The 24,712-nt window shown below is 42.0% G+C and overlaps 1 protein-coding gene across 1 annotated transcript in view; it reads right to left on the bottom strand.

The window, feature by feature from the left end:
- Myocd (myocardin) overlaps window positions 1-24,712 on the bottom strand; it is a 49,019-nt gene that overhangs the window by 3,737 nt on the left and 20,570 nt on the right. Inside the window, exons 3-8 of the mRNA XM_042693860.1 lie at window positions 23,458-23,633; window positions 20,082-20,198; window positions 15,001-15,272; window positions 14,213-14,366; window positions 6,738-7,667; window positions 2,433-2,561 (exon numbers count right to left, since the gene is read on the bottom strand). Of these exons, the coding sequence (XP_042549794.1) occupies window positions 2,433-2,561; window positions 6,738-7,667; window positions 14,213-14,366; window positions 15,001-15,272; window positions 20,082-20,198; window positions 23,458-23,633 (1,778 nt within the window). The remainder of the gene's footprint in view (window positions 1-2,432; window positions 2,562-6,737; window positions 7,668-14,212; window positions 14,367-15,000; window positions 15,273-20,081; window positions 20,199-23,457; window positions 23,634-24,712) is intronic.

The following is a 24,712-nucleotide window of genomic DNA, read 5'->3' as shown; positions in this document are numbered from 1 at the left end:
TTTTGTTTATCCATTCATCTGCTGATGAATGCTGTTTCCATCTTTTGGCTACAGAGTATACTTCTCTTATGAACTCGGTATTGGCTGAAGGCTTTACCTTACAATTGAAATAATCCTTTCCAACAAAAGGGGAAAGGAAGAGAGAATGAGCCCTGGCATATGGCATGTACTTTAGTTCATCCATATGAGAGATTTCCACCCTGAGTTCAATTATCACACACTTAGAAATGAACTAAATCTGCCTCTTGTTAGGTTGCTGTGAAGGTGGTTCAGGAACTTGGCTCAGAATTCTTCTGTTCCTCTCAGTAAAAGCTTGAGAAACCTGTAGACCCTTGTGCATTTATCCCCTTCTCTCTGCCAATGAGACATGGCTAAGTAGAGTCTCATTTCTGGAAGCCCATTTTTCCTGGCCTTTTTTCTTTTCTATCAAAGCTGTGAAGAATCAGCAGGCATCTTAAATACCAGGAGGGAGGAAGTGAGGAAAAAGCAGCGGTCCCTTTCACTCTCCTCAATTCCCAGAGCCAATCACTATCAGTGGGTATCAGTAATCAAAATAGATGGGAAAACTGCCCAAAGAATGAGTTATGGCTGGTCCAAAAATTCCCACAGCCTATAGGATCCTGGAAGTTATGTAGAGTCAAATATAGAAGAACTGTTGTTTGGCAGAAAAGTGCTTCTCATATTGCCAGATTCCCTAAATTTTCAGAAATGAGAAATCCCTCTTTGCACAATGCCTTTGATCCTTCACATACTCTGTAGACCAAAGGAAACCTGGTCAGCAATGGATTTAGATATTCTTTCCTGGGTTGAACACAGGGTTATCTGATTCTAAATCAAAGCTCAAATCATTTGAAATACCATCATCCGTCAGTATTGTTAATACATTGGTTCTAGCAAGATCCTTTACTGGAAAATCTTCAGACGCTCGAGTATCCTGCATGAAAGGAAGTACTATTTTCATAAACATTCCCACATTCTCCTGTGTACCTTAAATTATCTCTAGATCACTTATACTTCTTGATGTAGTTTAAAGGCTTTGTGAATGGCTGTACTGCCTTGTATGGGGAATTATGATAAGAGAAGTCTGTGCATCTTCAATACAGAGGAACCCATCCTAGGCCTGTCATAATATGTGATCAGACATAGGGAAAGAATACTTAGTCACTGAGCACAGCAGAGAGATACGAGAGGTGCGGAATAAATCATGGACAATGGATGCAGCGTGCACATCACTTCATCCCCATGGACTCAGCCCAGTGATTGGCAGGTGGCAAATTCAAGTTTTGCTATTTGGAACTTGCAAGAATTTCTTTTCTTCCCTGTGAGTTCCCCAGCTAGTTGAATCCAGATACAGAAGGCTGACTATGTAACATTGTTCATTTTTGTTTTCTTACTTTCCAAATACAAGTGGAAGTAGAGGTTAGCATGAGTCTTCCTGCATTGATTTAACCAGATTCAATAACTTGCAATAGTTTGTCAAGATCACTTAATTTAAAGCTAGAAAGAAGCATAGAATGCATTGCCCTGAAAACCACTCTCTTATATTTGAGTTTTTACCAAGTGCCCAAAAAATGAATGTGGTAGGTGTTAGATTATCATCCTTATTTTATAGATGGGAAGTTGAATAGATGCCCAACCTCCATGGTAATGACAGGTGGCAGAGTTGGCACCAAGATCGGGCATCCTGGATGCTATCCCAGCCCCTTCTCCCTGCAGCCCTGAGTTCCACAGATGCTCCTCAGCTTACAATGAATTATGTTTGGATCAACTGACTACTATAAACTGGATATGCATTGACCACCCCTACCCAATGCATCACTTTAATTCTGATGCATATAAAGCACAGTTATTTCCTCTCAATTGTGTGGTTTACTGGGAGCTGTGGCTTCTAGACCAGCATCCAGAGCATTGTGCTACATTCTGTTAGCTCAGGAAAATATCCCAGTCCATAACACAGTTGGTTTTGTGGGGGGTGGGGTGCTGCCAGCCTTGGGGCTTGAACTCAGAGCTTGGGCACTGACCCTGAGCTTTTGTGCTCAAGGCTAGTGTGCTAAACTACTTGAGCTACAACTCCACTTCCAGCTTTTTGGTGTTTAATTGGAAACTTCCTGGCCTGGGCTGGAACCATGATCCTCATATCTCAGCCTTCTGAGAAGCTAGGATTACAGGCATAAACCACCAGCACCCAGCTCATAATAAATAGAGTTTTGCCTGTGCTTCATATTGTACCATGATGAAGTTGGAAAGTCATAAGTTGAACCCTAAGTTTCATTTGTCTATGTCTGTGTGCAGTATGTGTAGAGACTTTGTTTATTCCGCTAGGGAGCCACTCAACACACTCAATATCAGAATTTACAAACTGCATGCTGTAATAAGATAAAACAACACCCACGGACTCTGTCTATCCTTCTATAAAGAATAAATGGGGTTACCTGCTTTACTGCATCTTCATAGGATGGAGGTTGGGTTATGTCTGGAACCGCTGAACTCGACTTAGAAAAAGTTGGGGATGGAATTGAGAACTTCGGCCCTGTCTTATCAGCAGAATGTATGCCAGCCATCTGCATGTAGGCAAAATAGAGAAAGACATTTAATTCTTGGGTCAGAAGTAATGCAGCTTCTTCTCTAGAAATCAAAGGCTACATTTAGAAAAAAAAATGATCTAAGATCAAATGATAGTAATAAAAGCCAGAGATAAGAAAATAACAAACAACTTTAATATACTAACAATGGCATGTATCACTGTGGATGACTGCTGGTGATATCTTAGCCTGGGATCCTCACAGATCTGTTTCCTTCTCTGAAGAACACCTGAGGAGCACTTACAAAAGACAGGTTGAGAAAAGGAACTAGAAGAAGAGTCCAATCCAATGCAAATCAGTTCCTCAAGCCAGGATTTCCAGAGTACTTCATTTCCTCAGATCAATTTATTCCAAACTGGGGCTATTTTCAGTGTCAGAGAGGGCATTGCTGAGTTCTCTCTTCCTGAATCATTTGCTTATTGTATATTCTGTGGAGTGCCTGATGTATGTCTGGATCTCTGCCTATCTTGTGGCTTTTTTTTTTTCTTTCAGTTATTGAGATTTACACTCATAGCTAGGCTCTGTCCTTTAGCTTTTTTGCTTAAGCCACAGCTCTACTTTTAACTTTTTGGTGGTTAGTTAGAGATAAGGGGCTCATGGACTTTCCTGCCTGGGCTAGCTTTGAACTATGATTCTTAAATCTCAGCCTCATGGGTAGCTAGGAATACAAATCTGAGAGACTTAGTACCTGGCAATATGTGTCTTTGTTATGTTATGACTTGCTTATCTTGGTGTTTTTCTACTCCCTCCTCTGCTCCTAGGAACTTTTGGGCTCTTCATATCCTAGATCTCATCCATCATCAATGTGATGTGCATGGCTCCATCAGTTCATTTTCTACAGGGACCTGGCACTATGATTTCAATTTCCTGTATCCCTCTGCTCCTTTCCCAAGTGTTTAGTCCAATTTCGAGCTCCACAGAAACTGGATTGATGCCTGCATTGTTTTGCAAATATACCACGGCTACGTTAACCATCATGATTTCTGGGATGATCTTGGAAATGGCTCCTTGAGATACCTCCTAACCCTTATTTGTATATTCATTTCAAGGTGGTTTGATTAGACCTGTCTCTCTTTAAATTGAATACTCCACCTCTGAACCTCATCATTCACTTTAGAGGACAGAGTACATGGAGAGAGATGGATGAGGGAATGTGGATCCCAAGTTTGAACTTTTTCCAGGTCCTTACCTTTGGCTGTACACCTGGGCTTTTAGGACAAGGGTTGTTCCCAGCACCATGACTGCTGTCATGTGCCCCTGAATTCTGCAGAAAGGAAGAAGTGACAAATTGAATGGCCAGCAGCATACTTGAGTATGACTTTCACTTTTATGCTGGTACTGGGGCTTGAACTCAGAACCTCATGTCTTGACTTGTCTTTTTTTGGCTCAGTGATAGCTCTCTGCCACCTGCACTACACCCTCCACTTCTGACATTTGAGTAGTTTCTTGGACTTTCCTGCCTGGAACTTTGATCCTCAGATCTCAGCCTTCAGAGTAGCTAGGATTACAGGCATGAGCCAACGGCACACAGCTTAGTTTCTAGTCTCTGTTCTCTGTTCCCTAGTGTTTTATCTTTACAAAATTCCTTAAATTCTATGAGCAGATGGACTTGCTAAATGGAACTCCCCAAACCTAACTTTGCATGAGCCTATTGCTCACAAATACTGAGTGCAGGGGCTCTATATTATACTGGTAAATGTGTTCAAGACTGTACAGTATGGGGCTATTTACTTTTAGCTTTGTGGTTGCCTATATTCCTGCTGTGAATGTGACCTGTGCATTGTCCCTCTTGGACAAAGGCAAGTCATTGCTGATCACTGTGTTCTAGTAGTCTCCTTTTTTAGTGTTACTCTTCTAGAAAAATTCAAGCCCTCTAAGAAACCTTCCTGAACTTTCCCAGCACTTTATGACCATTCTACATGCACTTTCTCTACATGTACTTTGTACGGCATAATTTAATGCTGTCACCAAGTCATTATGTCATTTATATTGTTTTTCTTTTCATTACGGCATTGCAAATAACTATAAATGGCGATTGTCTTGCACCATGAGTCACTAAACAAATGCTCGTGATTCTTCATAGCACCAATGCTATCAAAATGGAAAATTACGTACAATTTTACCTTAAGGAGTTATATATCAAGAGACATTTCTACCTTTGTTGCCTAGGATACGCGACATGTGATGGATGCGTATTAGCAATGCTGACAAGCCACTTTGACCCTTCCAGCATGCCCCGGTCAGAAGTGGAAGCCATTCATCTGAATGGGTTACTCAGGTAGATTTGTATGAATTCCTCCTCATTACCGTTAGCCTCATCCCAGACTCAGCATAGTAATATTCAATCTGGCAATGGCATGAACTTTAGAACAAACTAATCATAAATTTGTGTGAGGTTGGGTGTCTTTAGCTTCATGCCCTGAGCTTCATTTTTCTCAAAGGTGAATAAAAAATAATACGTTGGAGGTCTTAATGCATGAGATTAAGTACACACATGCCTCATGATACAATCACTGTGGGCTGTTTATTCCTTTACAATTTGGAATTATTTTGTAGTGTGCTTTTGAAGTTTGCTGGGGGCTTGCTGTGATAGTTCCACACATATGCACGGGGCACTTGGAGAAAATTCACCCACTCCTATCATATTTTGATTGCTACTCTTCATCCTTTCCCCCTTTTCCAAGTGTTGTGTGGGTTTCATTGTGTTTTATTCATGTCCTTCAATCCTCTAGGTTATTATTATTATTATTATTAATATTTTAGATAAAGTGTAATCACTCCCTGTGTCAAGACTCTAACTCATAATCTTCCTGTTCTACCTCCTGAGTAGCTGGGATTACAGGTATGCAGCGCTGTGCATGGCTTCTTTTTGGGTCTCTAGAAAGACGATTTGAGCTGAGATAAAGATTGTCACTAAAGATTCCTGAGAAATAGCTAAACTTTGCTCACTGACTATTTTTGTTGGAATCCTATGCATTTATTTATGCAATGTGTATGGCTTCCCACATGATGCAACAGTAAAGCTGAGCTGGGCACACTTCTATAATCTTAGCCACTCAGAAGGCAGACATGAAGAAGGTTGTAGTTCAAGGTCAGCCCAAGCAAAAACAGTTTATGAGACTCTCTCTATCATCCCAAGCAATAGCCTGTCATCTCAAGTACAGTGAGAAGCACAAATAGGAGTATCACTTGTACCAACAAAGAAAGAGACCTGTCTCAAAAGGGCTGTGTGTCGTCCATGTTCATTGCTGTACTATTCATAATTGCCAAGTTATAGAAACAGCCCAAAAGCCCTCCAACAGATGAGTGGATCAATAAGATGTGGTACCTATACACAATGGAATTTACTCATCCATTAGGAAGAATAAGATTGTGTCATTTATAGGGATATGGATGGACTCAGAACAAATCATGCTAAAAAAAGAGATAAGCCAAATTCAGAGACAATGTTTTCTCTCATATGTGGAAACTAGAACTAAAATATAACTGGACAGGATAAATTACACAAGACTCTAGGTATCCACACACAAACAGACTAAAGGAGGATACCCTTAGGGGAGGAACCCAAAGATGTAACTTCTCTGAACACTCAAAACACTATAAAAATGAATTCCAGGAAAGGAAACATGCTTATCATTGTTTTGGGGGTTGTAGTAGTGTTTTGTTTTTGCTTCTGGATTTTCCAGAAGGGGAAGAAGGGTAAACAAATGCAGTCATCTTGTTCAGTGGACACTATGTGAAAAATGAACTGGGGGGAAAAAAAGAAAAGGCTGACATTTGTCTAAAAAAAGAAATGTACTCATTACCTGGTAACCCCCTTCATATCACCAATAAAATTATATTTTAAAAAAAGAGCTCTGTGTGTGTGACTCAAGTTGTAGAGCTGCAGCTTAGCAAGCATGAAACCCTGAGTTCTAATCCCAATACACCAAAGATGGATAGTTGTGACAAAGATGGTATGAACTGCAAAGCTCCAAATATTTACCTTCTTCTGGCCTTTGAAGTTGGTGAGCCCCTGACTTAAGGCACAACGGAATTGGATATCCCTGGGAAGGCTTGTGGATTGCATTGTATGTGTGGGACCCTTCCTCGCCCACATTCCAGCATCAGCATCCATCTCCTACTTCCCTGGGGAATGGTGCAAGGTGTTCTTACCTGTGCGGGGCACACCTGGCTGCTGCACACAGGGGAAGAGACCCTGTGTCCTTCCCCCTGCGCCCCAGGTAGGAAGTACTGGTTGTTGGGTGACGGGGGCAAGCTGATATGCTGTGGGCTCTTCATGGCTCCCAGGGGTGAATGCTGAGGAGAGCACTGTGGGCTGAGAAATGTGGAGGACAGTACGTTGCTTTGGCTTGAGGACTCTCCACCGTGCGCCTTCCCCAGGGGCAGGAGCGGAGCAGCGTCCCCAACAGCCTGCGCTTGGCCCTCAGCGCCGCTGCCCTGCCCTTTGGGTATTTGCTGGACTGCAAAGGGGCAGCTGGAGACGGCGTCCTCCTGCTTGATGGGGACCGCCAAGAAAGGCAACGCCTTGTCATCCGCGCAGTGGTGGCCCTTCTGCTTCTGCAGCTGCATCCGCAGCTCCTCCACCTGCCTCTGCTCCTGCTGCAGCTTCCAGGTGAGTTCATTGATCACCTTCTGCTTCTCCACCAGCATCTTGTCCTTCTCTGAGTCCAGCCCATCCAGCTCGGAGGGAGCCGAGCCCCCGTTCAAGCTGCTCAGGAGACTTTCCTCCGTGCACACGTGCACCGGGGACGGGTGCAGGCCGAAGGATGGAGACGCATCGTGGAAGGTGTCTGGCAGGGATCCGGCCACCGACAGGTCGGATGAGGCCGGGGAGATGGGTGGGCTGGAGCTGGTGCTGCCGAAGTGGTAGAAACCATTGGATAAGGCACTGGTGGAAGGGGGGGACTGGTAATTGGGCAGGGCATTGGGCGTAACAGGAAAAGTGACCGTGGTTATGTCCCCAAAGTTGGGCATAGGGTTTCCAGAGCAGTCTTGGAAGGGTCGGAGCCGGTCCATCAGAGCCGTCTTGGTGCCTGACACGGGCAAGCCTCGGATTCGAAGCTGTTGTCTTAATTCAGAAACCTAATGAATGAAAGCAGGACATTATTACTCTTGGTAATGACAGTATTTTAAAAAATGTATTTAAGGTTAGCTTTAAAGGATCAGGCATGGAATTTTTGCAGTACTCACTTGCTTTTTTATCAAATACTTCTTTGCAATTTCCTTGCTCATCCATCTTTCTTTCTTCCTGCCTTTCTTTCTTTCTTTCTTTCTTTCTTTCTTTCTTTCTTTCTTTCTTTCTTTCTTTCTTTCTTTCTTTTTCTTTTTGGTGTGTTTGCAGTGGGGCTCAAACTCAGGGTCTAGGTGCTGGCTGCCTCTCAACTTTTTCCCCTGAAGGTTTCTATTTGAACCACAGCTACACCTCCAGCTTTTGATGTACAATTGGAGATAAGAATCACATGGATTTTCTTCTCCAGGCTGGCATAGACCCATGACCCTCAGATCTCAGCCTCTTGAGTAACTAGGATTACAGGTGTGAGCCATCAGCACCAGGCTCCAATTTCCTTTCTTACCTCTAATATAAGTGAGTTTTGCCTACTTTTATTTATGTTTATTTTTGGTAGTACTGAGATTTAAACTCAGGGCCTTGTGTTTGCCAGGAAATTGCTTCTCTACCAAGCCACCCCCTAAGATCTTTATGATTTCCTTTCTTCTTTAATTAGGTCTTACTTTTATGCCTGGACCATTCTGGACCATGATTCTTCTAGTTAAGCTTTCTATATAGCTGGAATGACAGACATGTACCATATGCCTGGCTACTGGTTGAGATGGGAGTCTCACAATTTTTCTTTTTTCTTTTTGGCCTAGGCTGGCTTGGGACTGTGATCCTCCTAATTTCAGTCTCTGTTGTAATTAAGATTACAGGAGTGAGCCACCATCACCCCAAAACAATTCTTGGTTTTCTGTGTTCCTCAATGTGTGATAAACCCTTGGTAAGGTGAAAGTATCACTGAAATGAAAATGCATGGAAGACACATGACCTACTGAATGTGCTAGCTTATTAGCACTGTGAGCAACATCAGTTCATTCTTAAGACACAAGGCCAACTAAGATCTGACACCACTGTCTATTCGAGAGAAAATTGGATGGCTACTGCTAGCCTGGGAGAAGATGGATACTCAAAAGTGGAAGTGTGCTTTGAACTGATTGGGTATCATTGCTATACCATTATACATTCTAACATCATAAGTTCCACCCTTGTAAGTGATGAGCCATCTGAGGCATAAAACACCTCAGAACCATAGGAATGTAGAGCATAAATGAACATGGCCTTGGGGATGTTCCCAGGTGCTCTCTAACACCCACCCTGTCTCTGTTTCTGTAGACAAAGAAATGAGTGCCTGCCAGGCTTTAGACACATGTTTTCAAGCAGGCATTGGTGGGTTTGTGGGGCTTTGGCTTCCAGGGTGAGGTGTTTCTCCACCAAGTCTTCTTCCTCAAACATTGTGAGCTGAGGGCCTGGAGGGCATGACCATACAGACTGTGACTCCCTTCTTGGAGTTTTGTCTCAGCAGATCTGGGGTGGGGATCAGGGATATTTATGCTGCTGGTCCAGGGACTAGACTGAACATGTAACAGATCCTGATTTCAATAAATGCCTTGATAATAGTCACAGAGAGAGGGGGAGGGGAGGAGGATGAGGCCAGCTGCTGGTCCTGCCTCTTCCTCTGAGGTCCTTGGTACATGCTTAGAGAAATGGGATGATAATATCTGTTCTGTACTTTTTTCCTAATAAAGTGCAAATGGCTTAAAATTTGTAAAGCTTTGCTGGGCATGGGTGGCTCAGGCCTATAATCCTAGCTACTCAGGAGGCTGTGATCTGAGGATTGTGGTTTGAAGCAAGTCCTGGCAGGAAACTCTGTGAGACTCTCATCTCCAGTTAACCACCAGAAAACTGGAAGTGGAGCTGTGGCTCAAAGTGGTAGAGGGTTAGTCTTGAGCAGAAAAGCTCATGGACAACGCATAGCCCCTGAGCTCAAGTTCCAGGATTAGCACAAAACCAAAACAGAACAGGAAACATAACCTAAGGATCAACAATCATGAAGATAGAAGACTATGTAAGCTAATATAAGCTAATGTTCTTCTGAACATATGCATTTTTAGCATAAAAGCAAACAACGTAATCATAAAAATATTGACAACCAAAACTGAAAACTCTAAGTCATAAAGATACAAACAAAAATGCAGATACGAATTGCAGTCTTGGAGAAAAAAAGCCTTGCAACACAAATATCAAAATGCATACCAATGAAAAAGATAAAAACGGATACATCATAGTAAAATGAGATAGGAACTGAACGCCCATGCTTACTCCTGCAATCCTAGTTACTCAGGTGGCTGAAATCTGAGGACTGAGGTTCCAAGCCAGACTGAGCAGAAAAGTCCATGAGATTTTTTTTATCTCCAATTAACCACCAAAGAACTGAAAGTAGAGCTGTGGCTTAAGTGGTAGAGCACCAGACATGAGGGGAAAAGCAAAGAGAAAGTGCCCAACCCTTGCATTCAAGCCCCAGAACTGATCCTCCCTCCACAAAAAAACGAGTTAGAGATGTGACCCAGCTGTTCATAAACAAAAATAAAATCTAAAAATATGTGGCCCACTGTGCATTGCCATTAGTAATTCAAGGAATTCAAATAAATAAAGATGTGCTCCCATTCACCAAATTGATCGAGACAGTGAGAAACTGACCAAGAAATGGCTGAGTGCAAAAGGTATGAGCAGCAAAAAAGAAATACAAATGTTTAAAAGGCAAAGGTATTATTTGTCATTCTATGCAAAGGGTAGTTCTGGAACTGGCCCCATCAGCAGTATTGGGGAGCTAGTTAGAAATGCTGAGTCTTGGATCTCTCCTGAGATGTAATGAATAAGAATAGCATTTATCTAGCACTAGGGGGACTGACATTGACATTTAGCTAGCGCTAAATTAAAAAATTATGCTGCATTTTAGTCAGTCTGGAACCATTGTTTAGGACTGAAATTTAGTAATAGGTATCAAGAATGTTTTAAAATACTGATACATTTTAGTTTAGGAATTTCTAGTCCCATGTAGTCAGCCTAGAGAAATAATCAGAGGAATTAATAAGTGTATGGGCAGAGGTCACTGAAATCATGTTTTAAATAACAAAAATCTGGCAGCCAGTTAAATGTCCAAGAATGGAATGCTAACTAGGTGGTAGAGTGATATGCTGCTATTAAAAATGAAAGTTTTATTGAATATTAAAAAGTTATGAAAAATGTTCATGAGGTGTTAAAAAAGCATGTCAGAAATTTATGGACACACAGTTATTTAAAAGTAGTAATCAGGAAACAAAATATGTTCATCTGCATTTTTAAGTCTAGAAGGAAACATGATCTGGTATGCTTCCTCTGAGTCTTAACTATCTATTAAAATAAAGTTTACTTTTCTAAATGCATTATATTTCATCTTTGAATACATGTGACTTAATAATAAGCTAAAGTTTTCAAAAAATTTTATCAACCAGCAATATGACAGTTTCCCCATAGTTTTACTGGTACTATTTCCTTTTCTGTCTGTCTCTGTCTGTCTCTGTCTGTCTGTCTTTTTGTTTTTAGATTAGCTAGTTTTGAAAAGGGCAAGATGGCAACTCATTATTGTTTTAAATTTTGAGTTACTTAAAATTAATGAGTTCTCTATTTATTTTTAGAATCTGTTCTTGCACTGAATATTTTAAGCTGCATTATTAAATAATGCAGCTCATACTCGAAAATGAAATGAATACTTGTTGAGTTCAATTTACCTTGGATTTCAGACTATTAGACTGTGTGGGCTTGTATGTGTCTAAGATTTGCACATACCTCTTTCCTCTATTCCCTTGTGTATTACTCCTTGGTAATTTATAAAACCATATATTATAGAAAAAATCCAACATACACAGGTAAGTACAAAAGTATAAATGAATCCATTATGTATCAAATAACTTAAACAAAAATCAACTTCTGTCCAAATTTCTACACCCCAAACGACTTCTTTTCTACCTTTCTTAAATTGTTCTGAAGCAAATCATATAATATCATTTGTAAATATTTTGCTACCTCTAAAACATAAATGTTCTTTAAAAACATGGCTATGGTAGCATTGTCATACTTTAAAATAAATGAACTAATTATTCTTAATAGCCACCAAATATTTTCCAGTTTCCAAACTTCCTAGTCTCTTCTTCCCCATCACCCTTACTCTCCAGATTTCCAGAAATGTTGCAAAAAATCTAAATAGTATTATATAACCATTAATACTTCTTTAAAAAAAATCACATTATTTTCTTGGTGTTCTTCAGTTTTATGCAGCAAAGAATGCAGATAATTCTTAAAAACTTTATCTCCACTAGCTTACCTTTCTAATTACTCTTTTTTGAGAGTCACCTTCATAAATTCCTCCTATTTCTTCCTTCCTCAAATATGGTTGTACCATGTTCTTCCTTTCTTTCTCCCCCATTCTTTCCCTCTTATTCTCCTCCAATCTCATTCTCTTTTCTCATTTTCATTGTCTCCACATTGCACATGACTAATTCCCATTTCATCCCTGGCCGCTCAGCTGGGATGAACCAAGTTGGCATATTTCTTACTGACAGAAACCAGCTAGCTTTTCTCTTGGTTGTCCAGCTATTATTCCTCCCCGACACACTCAACATTCCTCACTTGAATGGGCCTACCATCATCCCTGCTAGCCAGCATCTCATCCTAGGCTCTGGATCTTACCATTGGCATAACTCTACCAAGACTCAGAGACATTTCTCCCCAGGACACACACTGACAGATAAAATCAGGCAAGCTTTCTTCCTGCCTTTCTTCCTTTCCATTCTCATCTTTCATGAGGATGGACTGACTCTCTCATGGGTCATGGAAAGTCAAGCCTATTCAGTCTTATAGGTCAAGCCTTTCAGGTATTACTTATAAGGTTGTTAGCTTACCTATAATTTAACATAAGGCTCTGATTTTTATTTTCACTTTTTAAATTGGGATGACAGAACTAACCTTCTAGAGAGCAAAAATGGCTGACTTATAGCTCGCACTAAAAATGGCGGCTACCATTGCCATCACCACGGTCTCTCAATGTACCCTAATGACCATCCTTGCCACCTGCCAATCACCCTCAGCATGTATACCCCGGGGGAGTCACCTTCAGGAGTCTGACCAGCACATCAGCACATGTGTACCCTGTTTTCTCTGGGGCTAAGGACCCTCCAGTCCTTCCTGGCTGAACACTTCCTTCCAGTGATTATCCATTTGTAAAACAAAAAATTCTTATTGCATCTGAGCCTTGGTGAGTAGCTAATCCTAGCTACCTAGGAGACTGAGGATCATGGTTCAAAACCATCCCATGCAAAAAAGTCTTATGAGACTCTTATCTCCAATTAACCAGCAAAAAGCCAGAAGTGAAGGCATGGTTCAAATAGTAGAATACCATGCTGAGTGAAAAAAAACAAGGGATAGTAAGGCCCACACAAAAATGATTACTTAAAGCAGTTTGCCACTTAACTATTTTGAATAGACAGCTCAAAGGCAATAAGTATGCTTAGGCAATTTGTAATTACCACCAACCATTCCCAGAACTCTTTCATCATCTCAACTTGAAACTAGGACCCCATTAAACAATTCCCCATAGTCCTTCTTGGACACTCAGATCCTGGAACTTTTTATTCCACTTTCTGTCTGTAAGAATTTGCCTGTTGAAGTTACTCCTGCACCTGGACTGATGTGGTCTTCGTCCTAATACATCTGGCTTCTTTCACTTAGTATAATATTCAAGGTACGACAGGCTTCTTTCTATCTCTGTGGATTTATGATTTGGGGAGCCTAAGGCTCCGGAGAGCATTAGCACAAGCTCACATCTTATTCCAGGTGTGTGGATGCCAAATTGAAACAAGTTCAATTTTTGCCCCAAGGGGAAGGTAAAAAGAAGCCTTTGATTTTAGGACCTTTGATCCATTTTATGTTCTGGTGTGGGCACTTCACGAGACATGGAATATCTTTCTATTTGGAAAAACACCTACTCCTACTTTCTTTCTCCTTTCAAGAAAATGACTGAGGATGCAGCATAGGCATGAGGGTGGTAAAGAGGATGGAGATGAGAGGGAGGAGCTCAACAAAGATTCTGGGGGCCTATTAATGTACTGTCCTAGAGAAAAATTGTAAAATGGTTTATCATGGAATTGCCCACTGGTTTAGCGCATTTCAGAAACATGAATACATAACACACCTATACTTTGGGCTAAGCTCTACTTGAGTCTTCTTGATTTCCTTTTGCAAATGAGAACTTCAGATATTGAAGAGTATAAAGATTAGCCCAAGGTCACACTGCCTGGGAAGGTTGAGCTGGGGTTCATAGCTTTATTCTCTCGGGGGGGGGGGGGGGGAAGAGGAGTTTGTCTATAGGAGCAACACATTTCACCACCTTCTTCAGTCTCTCTCATATACTTCTCCCCCACCCTCATTTTTTTTTCCTCTCAAGGAATCAGGAAGCAAAGATCCTAAGAACAATCTGTTGCGGCAACATTGAGAGTAAAAGAAAGAAAGAAAATTTTAAAGAATGTATCAAATCTTCTACCTTGAGATCATCCAAGTTAGGTGGGAGGGGGCCTGGTTTGAGAGAAGGGATACCAGTTTGTCCAGAAAAACTGTTTTTGACAGGAGACAGAGGGGTATTGCTCAGTGGTGTTGAAGAGGAGGTTGGAGTTCTAGCCATCTGTTCATTTGGTTCTCTGAAAAGCAAATGCAGAGGCACTTAAAAAAAGAAATAGGTACACACCAAGCTGCCTTTGTATCAGACCACAGAGTAACTGCCTACAGGGACCCGCCATGTTAGAATCAGCAGCAGAGGGCAGGATGAAGAGAAACAGCACAGACTAGTTGGCCAGTGGCAGAAGATCCACCCTCCCAACTCCCCCACTGGTTTCTACTCCTCAAGCGTTGTTTGGGGGAGACAGGAGGCCATGATGGAGGCCGTGGGATAGGGAAGCCTCCATGCCCTTGCTTGAATAGTGAAGCATGGTTGCACCCGGCATGCAGCACGATTACAAGTCTGATTTGAGGGTGACTAAAAACAGATGATAGAAGCCACATCCAACTCGATAGGTGAGGGTGTTGATCATGTAAACGGTGACCCAGCAGAGTGGTCACTCAGCACCTGGACCCAGGAGTCCATTTCTTCCCCAAATAGAAGTACACCAGAATGGCGAGCCATGACCAGAATACATTCTTAGATCTTCCACGACGTAGCTTTGGAAATACTCACTGGCTTCCAAGATGCTGCTTCTCATTCCCACCTGCCTCAAGCAGAGGGAAGTCATTCCCCACCTCTGCCCTCCGTGCCCACCCTGGGCTGGCCAAACTCACTTGAGCTGTGCTTGGTGTATCCCGGGGTAGCTAAACCTGTGCTGTTGCTGCTGCTGCTGCTGCTGCTGCTGCTGCTGCTGGCTGAGGATCTGCAGCTGTAGAAAGAGCTGCTGCTGCTGGAGTAGCCTGGCATAGGCTGAGTCCATGGGTGGTGGAGACTTCTCTGCCTTCTGGTCTGGAGGAATGTACTGGTGGTATTTGAGTTTCTTCACCTTTGGCTTGGGGTCTTTGGGCTTTTTGTGGCGGTTCTTATTGTCCCCCAAGGTCTTGGACTGCAAAGAGGATGAGGAAATGGCATGTGCTTTGGTTGATTGGGGAAAAACCTGGCATTTTTTTTTTTTTTTTTTACCTGTGAGGAGTTGTCCTCTAAGGGCTATTCTCAAATCCTAGAAATACAATATGGCAAAGCCACAAAGCTATGGCAGGGAATCTTACATCTTAGAAAGGGCTCCAAGGAGCAAAATTTTCCTCCTGGATGGAACAGAATCCAATGGAAGCCCAAGTCTTACAGAGTGCTCTTTCTTAACTGATAGAGGATAGATAGTCTAGCATCTAATTGGGCAACTATTCCTAAAACTGTTCTTTCAAGTGTATCAGTGCAATCATCTTCAATTAAGCATGCCGTAAGCTGACTTATTCTCGACATAAGCTTAGAGGAGATTAAAATTGTCTTTGGAAATCTAGAAGAATGGGTCTGACGGAGGATAAAAGAGATTTAACTTTTTCCCCTCTCTCACTCAGTGTGCATACAGAATCAGGGTGTCACTTTATAAAAAGAATCATTACTGAACCCCCTGGGTTCCTTCTCATTCCAATGGTTTCCCATTATAGACTTTGATTTGAGCACAGTAAAGGCGGTTAAAGGTACCAGGACTGGAAACGAAGAGAAATGTTTGAACTGGTACAATTGGGAAGATATTCTGTATTTTATGTTCATCTTGTTGCACAAGATAGGGACTATAAATACACTACTGACTTAATAAAAATAGTTGCTATAATTCTATATCCATCACCTTTTGAACTCAAAAAGCCTCCAAATGATAGACTGAACTGAGTACATACTGTTATCAGTCCAAAAGTAAAATTTCCCTAGCTACTTAAAAGGCTGAGATCTAAAGGTAGAGGTTTGAAGCCAGTGTAAGCAAAAAAGTCCACAAGACTCAGCTCCAACTGATCAGCAAAAAGCCAAAAGTAGAGCTGTGGCTCAAGCGGTAGAGTATCAGCATCAAGTGAAAAAGCTAGGCAAACAGTGATTTAAAGCCCCTGTGCTTATAGGGAAAAAAAAAGTCTTGAATTTTATTAGAGGAGGTTGAAATAAAGCAATCATAAATAAATGGAGAACTTGATTCCATTAGGTTCCAGACGAGGGCGCTCCCGAATCGCTGGCTGGCACATTCTGATTTGGCAGCTGTCCTGTTTCAACCTCAAAATACTCCTCTAACTGTGGCCTTGTGGGAGGGGCCTACAACTCGCCTTTCTCTGACTCAGCGCATCCCACAGCAAAGGTGTTTTTATTTTCTTCTAGACGTCTTCCCAGAGACTAATAAATACCAAGCACAACTGTTTCTCTGTGCTTAATGTCTTTATTTCTCCCCTGCTTGTCAATCGCTCAGCTTTCTAGTTAATTATTCAGTCGTCTTGTATCTGGAGAGTTTTTGCAGGATTAGGCACCAGCTTGGCCCTGCTTTGTCCCAGCTCCCTGGCTATTCGGCTTCAGTGCTCTGGCTTACAACTAAATCAGGAGTCAAGAAAATTATTTCCTCCTCTGTGATATCTTAGCATTTTGAGCATTCCAAAATATACTAAAATCAGATCTGTTTCTCTGGATAGTATGGGGCAGAGATGGTTGGATTTATTTATTTACACATTTATGCAAATGTGTAACTTAATTTCCTTTTTGGATTCATGCAAATATGTAACTTAATTTCCTTTTTGAACTCAGAGGATATGTAAAGCTGGGTTTGTTTGCTTATTTTTCTCTTTAGAGCTGACTGGCCAATGGAAGGAGACCACAAGCAACTCTTTCTTTTCTTTTCTTTCATTCTTTTTTTCTTTCCCTTCTCTGTCTCCCTCCCTCTCTTCCTTCTTCCTTCCCTCCCTCCCTTTCTTTTTTTTATTATTGTGAAAATACTGTACAGAGGGGTTACAATTACATGGGCAAGATAATGAGTATATTTCTTGTCAAGCATTGTAGCCTCCTCCTTTGTTTCCCCTTCCCATCCTCCCCCCTCCCCCAATCCTCCCCCTCCACCAAAGTTGTAAAGTTCATTTTCGACAAAATGACTTGTACATCTCATTGTTGCAATGGGTCCACCTGTATCCTTATTTAAACGATTTGCTTTTCCCCTTCCCCTCCACAAATTATACCAACATCAAATACAGTGAAAGCAGGGGTTATGCTGTGGGGGAGGGACATACAAAGCAACAAAGAAATAATCTTATAAATGTGTTAGAAACAATCGCATGAAAGAAAAATACATTTGAATACATATCTTAGGGTTCATTTCCCTAACATCAATTTCCCTAACATCAACTTATCTGACCTTTTCTGCTTGACTCAGACATATACTACTTATTGCAAATAAGGGAAACCATGGGACCTATGTTTCTTTGGGCCTCACTTACTTCACTTAATATAATTTTTTTCAAGTCTTTCCATTTCCTAACAAATGGGTCAATGTCATTCTTTCTGATGGAGGCATAGAATTCCATGGTGTATATATACCACATTTTCTTGATCCATTCATCTACTGAGGGCCATCTGGGTTGGTTCCATATCTGAGCTATAGTAAATAATGCTGCAATAAACATAGTTGTGCTGGTAGCTTTAGTGTGATCTTGTTTGTGAACATTTGGGTAAATGCCCAAAAGTCCCTCCCTCCCTCCCTCCCTCCCTCCCTCCCTCCCTCCCTCCCTCCCTTCCTCCCTCCCTCCCTTCCTTCCTCCCTTCCTTCCTTCCTTCCTTTTTTAAGGTACTGATGTTTGTACTCAGCGTTAGGCAGGTACTCTAGCACTAGCTCCAGCACTCCTTCCATCCAGCTTTTTTGCTGATTATTTTTAAAATGGAGTCTTGTGGACTTTTTTGCCTCAGCTCCCTTTGGACCTAGATCCTCAGATCTCAGCCTCCTGAGTAGCAAGATTACAATGCCAGGCTTATTTTCGTATTTTTAAATGACATCCTTCTGAATGATTTTCAGATGAATTTCATTTACATTATTCCTTTCTCTAATGAACAATGATTGAGAGACTTTTGGTGAGCCTTTTTGTCAATTTGGGTATCTCCGAAGAACTACCCATTCAAGCCCCTTGGGCATATCTTTTATTTATTTGAGGAAGGCACTATTGGGTCACTGGTGCTCTGATCATTAGAGCTGGCTCCCTCTGGCATACTGGTCTCATCTCACACAATTGTAGCATTTTTTTGGGTTTGTTTGCTTTGCAAGTGTGTGTGTATGTGTGTGTGTGTGTGTGTGTGTGTGTGTGTGTGTGTGTGTGTGTGTGTGTGTGTATGCGATACAGGGATTTAGCCTCAGGGCTGCAATTTGCCCAGATCACTTGCTAGGCTGGCACTGTTACCACTGAGCCACACCTCCCACTCTGCATTTTGCTGTTTTTTTTTTTTGAGATAGGAGGTCACTTCCTACCTGGGTATGATCCACCTATATTAGGCTTCCCCCCCTAGCTAGGACAACAGATACACATGACTGCATCAAGCTAACATCTGAGAAGGGGTGTTTCAATCATTTCTGCTTAGGCTGGCTTTGAACCATGATCCTCCCAATCTCAGCCTACCAAGTATCTAGGATTATAAGTATGAGTTACTGAAACTTGGCTCCCTCTCAGGCCTCCTAAGGCTGACAGCTTTATTAATTTGAAATGTGCACATTTTAAATACTCTGGTAGAAGCAGTAATGTAATTTCTCTTTATATATAGTCTTAGTTTGAACCATTTCCTCCTGCTTCCTCTGTAATGGACAAGATAAATCGATAATCACATAATTTTAAAACTGTTGAATGGAGAGAATTGTAATCTGAGTGGAGAGCTTTACTAGGAAACTAAAGTGTTTGCCATCCGTTGAGAACATAACATTGTTACTTTATCATTTTATTTTAATTTATAACCCTCCTTTATAAAAAGATCCACTATGCTATATATTAAGTGATGTCATTAAACATCCTCTCAAATCAAACAGAAGCTGAGTAACATAAAATGCCATAATAGAAGGCCAAGTGATGATCAAGGAGCTCATTGAACAGTGAGAACTCTGTGGATTGAAGGCTGAGATTAAATAAGAAATTCATTATAATAAATGGGTTCTTGTTCAAGACCTACAACCAACCAAAACATAAAATAAAATAAATAAATGGATGCTGGTGGCTTCTGCCTGTAATCCTAGCTACTTAGGAGGTTATGTTTAGAGGACTGCCAGCCTAGACAGAAAGATCCATGATATTCCACCTGCAAAAGAGCCAACAAAAAGCTGGGCTGGTAGCCCGGCTCAAGTAGTAAAGCATCATCCAAACAAATGAATTGACCAAAATGGAGATGCTGAGTTGAAACCTCAGTACTAGCAGAACAAACAGCATCATAATTATTACAGCTATTCATCTACTGTGAATGTCACCTCTTGGTCCCTGCGTCATTTCTCTAGGAGGAAACTGCCATGACTGCTAAGCTTTTATATTATGCAAAGCCTTCCTGGCACAAGATCCAACCTCCCTGTTCTGTTTTATGGCCCTGGCAAATCAGGTGTGTATTCCAATCAGCTGTGTCTCTCTTAAGGGTGACCTCATGAAATATTTTTAATTTAGGAATATGGTAGCTGAGCTGTAATCTCCCAAAATGCCAACACACAGTGCAGACAAGCCCTAGAATAGAATCTTGGTCCCTACACAGATGGCCCCTTTCTCAACTCCTGTTCTGTGATACTTCTAGGGGATTGAACCTGGTTATGGGTCCGCAGGACTCTCCTTACGTAATCAAACCTGACTCAAGGAGCTCTGCCCCCAGCAGTTTCTGTGAGCTGGGTGCTCAGTAGGAATGGAGTGGGGGTAGGGGAGGGGTGCTGAGCAGTCCCTACCTTTACAGCAGCGTGCACAGGAATGGAAGCGTTGAGCCCGTGCTTCCCTGAGTCGGACTGGTTACTGGGCTGGGAGGTGGAATCATTCTTATCATTTTCTGAGCCTGATGTATGATCCTGAAATCCAGATGTTATTATTAGGAGACAGGAATAAAAGGTGAGCAATATACAAATGTTAAAGTCTCCTAGGCAAAGCTCTACTGCTTTGGCACCCTGGCTTCTTATCTAGGCAGACAGGAACTGCTAGTACTTTCTAGGAGAACATCACCAAATCTATCAGCCAATCCAGGGTACTTCAGACAGAGAAAGGAGGCGATTTCCAAACTGATTTCTGAAGAGGAGTCTAAGGCTGGTTTGCTCCAACGAGACAGGGGTATCTGGTCATGCTGTGGAAGGCTCTGCCTGTCCATGACATGGGCCATCTCCTGGTTTAATAAGGAGATTGAAAAGAAGATAGGAAGAGGACAGAGTGAGTGTAGGAGCTTTAGGGAAAAGTAGAGCTACAATAAATGGTGTTGGTAGTTAGAGGAAAAAGTGTTTGGGGCTGGGGGTTTAGCTCAGAGGAAGAACTCCTGCCTGGTGAGCGCAAGGCCCTGAGTTCGGTCCTCAGCTCTGGGGGAAAAAAAAGTGTGTATGTGGGTACCTATGTGTATATGAGTACATGCCTGAGTAAATGTGAATATATGCATATGTAAATATATATATATGGGTACAGGTCTGAATGTGTCTGAGTATGTGTATGCCTGTGTGTTGAGCATATATGCATGTGTGTTTATATGTATATGTTTTTAGTTATGTATACACATATGTGCATATGTATTTATGTATATACATTTGCTGACATAAACGTTCACATGAATGAGTAACTACAAGACATGTCTGGGTAAGTGTTTATGCATGAAGATTATCATGTCTATTTGTATATGCATGTGGGGTATATATGTATGTGTATGTACATATATGCACATGTGAGATATGTGTGTGCAAATGCATATACAAATTCATGAACACATGCATAAAGATGAATAGATAGATAAATGTAGGAGGTGCATGCATGTGCGTGCATGTGTGTGTGTGTGTGTAGGGTCATCCAAACCTTTACAAGAGGCACATTTCTGTCTGCTGAAGACTCCAAAAAAGGCATAATTCTCTTTTCTTCCTCTCCCACATTCCTACCCAGTGACTCTTACCCAAAGGAAAAAGAGCCTGCTCAGGATCTCTCCCCAGGAGGTCAGAATGGGGCTGCTCAGCACCCTGAGCTCTGGCACCTGCCTCCAGACCCATGGACTGCTTTTCTCTTAGAATCTCGGTGTCCTCATCTGTCAGCTGTTTCTGGGTGAAATAACCTGAAAAGACTTTGGCATTTTTCCTGGGTTTGCTCAGGGCTCGTTCCTTCTTCCCCTCTCCTAGAGTTAAGCAGAGGAGAACTTGTCTTCTGCTCAAGCCATTCTTAAATCTGAAGCTCAGGCATTTGCTGTCAGAATAATCTGTGCAGACAGTCTGATGAAACGCTTAACGTTATCAAAGAAGTTTGGTTTCAAAGAGCAGCCTCGGCATGTAGGCAGGGGGAAGAAAAATGCTTTGATTATAAACTCTTGCACAATAAATGCACAAATATCTCAGCTCTGCTTCTCATACCTCCCGTTTCCCTCCCTCTTTGTATTTTCTTCTTGGTTCAGCTTCCAGTTTGCTCTGATAGACTGAAGATAGGGCTGACAGCAACCAGTGACTAACAGGGTTTCAGGAAAATGGGCCATGGATAGTAATTTCTAAGATTGCCCCTGCTTATCTGTATGGATTTCCAGGGGAAAAACATTTCTAATACAGGCTGACTGTCTTTAAACCAGAATTTCAAGTTGAAAACACTCTAAAATAGGGATCCTTTTGAGGCTGACAAGATGCTACAGGTAGAAAAGTCCATGGCCCTCAAAGTTTCGTTTCATGAACAAAATTGTTCAAAGCATCATGTAAAAGTAACTTCAGGTTATTGTAGAACTAAAGTATGAACTCTGGGTCTCCCGTTTGCTAGGCAAGACCCCTACTACTTAAACCATACCCCACAGATCAGGAATAAAGTTGTGGTCTAGTGGGTTCTCTTCAGAGGAAGGACACTGCAGAATCAGGACAGCAAATATGTCTACATGTCACGTCCGCACAAGTGTATCTCTTCCTGCCAGGTGTATATCCCCAACATCTCCTCTTTAGAAGTCCATAAGCATCATCAAGCTGGGCTGGGGAAAATGTTGATTGAGCCTGCATGTGGCTTCTGGCAATAGCAACTCCGGATTGGCAGCACCGTGGTGATTCCCAAGGTCACCTGATTCCTCAGCCTCATACATTTCAGTTCTTCCACCGCTGGAATCAACAGCAAGAGGGTCTACCCTAGAGCGGAGACTGTGGGAGTCAATGAGGTGATGGCTGTAAAGTGCCCAGCATTAGTTACTCCTGAACCAGAGTAGGCAACCTGGTAGTAGCTGTTGCTTACATTCTGCATAAATGTGTTTTATGAGTGTTTTCAATACACGTTCCTCGCTCTTGAGGTTTTGTGGATTTGTCCAGAAAGAGGTAAGCTCTAAGTGTGGGTGAGGGCTGCAAGCTAACTTTGTAGTAGCTTGGTAGTTCAGTAATTGTTAAAAGGTAGAACACACATGGGCCTGCTGGCATTTTTTTCTTTCCTTCACCCCATTCCCTGGAAACTCAGCCATGACTCAACAGTCTAAGGAATTGGACTGATCCTGTGTGTGTGTGTGTGTGTGTGTGTGTGTGAGAGAGATCTCCAGGATGAATAAGGTGAGAAGGGGCATAAAAAAGATGCAAGTAAGCCAGGTGTGGTGGCACATGCCGGTTGTTGCAGCACAGGGTATTGTGTGATTGGGGGTGGGGGAAGGGAGGGAGGGAGGTGGCAGAAGACTGAAACAGGATTATGAGTTTGAAGCCAGCATGCAAAACTCTGCCCACCTCACAAGCAAAATCAAACAAACAAAACATGAGATGGATCATTAAGAAACAGCTCTGAAGTTTCCGCCACATCAACGGTAGCAAGATTGATTTCAAGACTCGGGCATTGGTAGCTCACGTCTATAATTCTAGCTATTCAGAACCATGATCTGAGGATCATGGTTCAAAGCCAGCCTGGGCTACAAGACTCTTATCTCCAATTAACCAACAGAAAGCCAGAATCGAAGGTGTGGCTCAAGTAATAGAGCACTGGTCTTGAGTGAAGAAGTTAAATGAGAGCACCACCCTGAGTGTGTGCTTACACACACACACACACACACACACACACACACACACACACACACACACACACACATACATACAGAGAGAAATATTATGAAGAAATGAGGAAACTCAGATGCCATAGCTGATGTCTTACCTCTATTGTCCCCACAGGGCCTGCCAAAGGGGCTTCTGTGGTTTTTGCATCCTGGGGGGATCCTGCAGCACTCTGGGGGTCTTCATTTCGAGTGTGAACTGGAGAAAGCCCATCACTGCTGCTGTCTTCTTCAAATGCAAATGCATCTGTGGCCTTGGAGAAGCTCACCTGCTTCCCTAAGGGAGGGAAACCCAAGGCCTGAGTCAGTGTGGGGGGACCCCAGAAGGCTGGTTTAGGAATACTTTTACATTTGGTAGCAAGCCTACATCTCTTTCTGGCCTTTTTCTTTTGTTGTTGTGTTTTCCACGTTCAGAAAAGAGTGGAGATACATTTTTTTTTATTGTGAAAAGACTGTACAGAAGGGTTACAATTACATGGGCAAGATAATGACTACATTTCTTATCAAGCATTGTAGCCTCCTCCTTTGTGTCCCCTTCCCATCCCTTCCCATCCTCCCCCTGTCTGTTTCCTCAGTGAGAACTTGTATTTATAAATGTGGTCTGCTAGGCTGAGAGAATGAATGAACAATGTATGAAAGGTTTATCCTCACCTGTGAAACTTTATTTTGGGGTTTTATACCTTTCTCCACATTTTCTATGGGAATCCAGATCTTTCTTTGAAACTACATTGGAGAAGGTGGAGGAAAGTACATGGCCTGAGACTGTACCATGAGGGTGAAGAGAAAGCAGAAGATGGCTGCTCTCCCTGAGGTTTTTCAATGAGAAACAAATTGATAAGACAGCATGCTGTTCACATGATCTTCAAGCCAAAAGCTAGTCACGTGGGACAAAATGTTTAATGAACTTTGTTAATAAAGGGATGTAAGGTTACTAAGTTGAAATTCCTGTGTCAGGACTAGCTAATGTTAACTGCGGGTATCCCAACGTGCCCCTCAAACCAAGCATTAATAATTAATTAATTAATTAATTAATAATTAATTAATAAAAGTGGTGTCCTGGTTGGGTGGCAGTGGCTCACGCCTGTAATCCTAGCTACTCAGGAGGCTAAGATCTGAGGATTGAGGTTCAAAGCCATCCCAGGCAGGAAAGTCCATGAGACTCTCATCTCGAATTAACCACCAGAAAAGTGGTGCTGTGGGTCCAAGTGATAGCACTCCAAGTGAGCACTAGCCTTGAGTGAAAAAAAAAAAAACAAAAAACCTCAGGGATAGCACCTAGACCCTAAGCTCAAGTCCTATTACTGATCAAATATAAAAAAAAAAATAAAAAAGCTATGTCCCAGAAATGTGTCTGAT

Source organism: Dipodomys spectabilis, unplaced genomic scaffold (assembly GCF_019054845.1).
Source record: "Dipodomys spectabilis isolate Male_0828 unplaced genomic scaffold, ASM1905484v1 ptg000004l, whole genome shotgun sequence".
In the NCBI taxonomy this organism is placed as follows: Eukaryota; Metazoa; Chordata; class Mammalia; order Rodentia; family Heteromyidae; genus Dipodomys; species Dipodomys spectabilis.
This window is presented reverse-complemented; position numbering and strand designations above follow the sequence as displayed.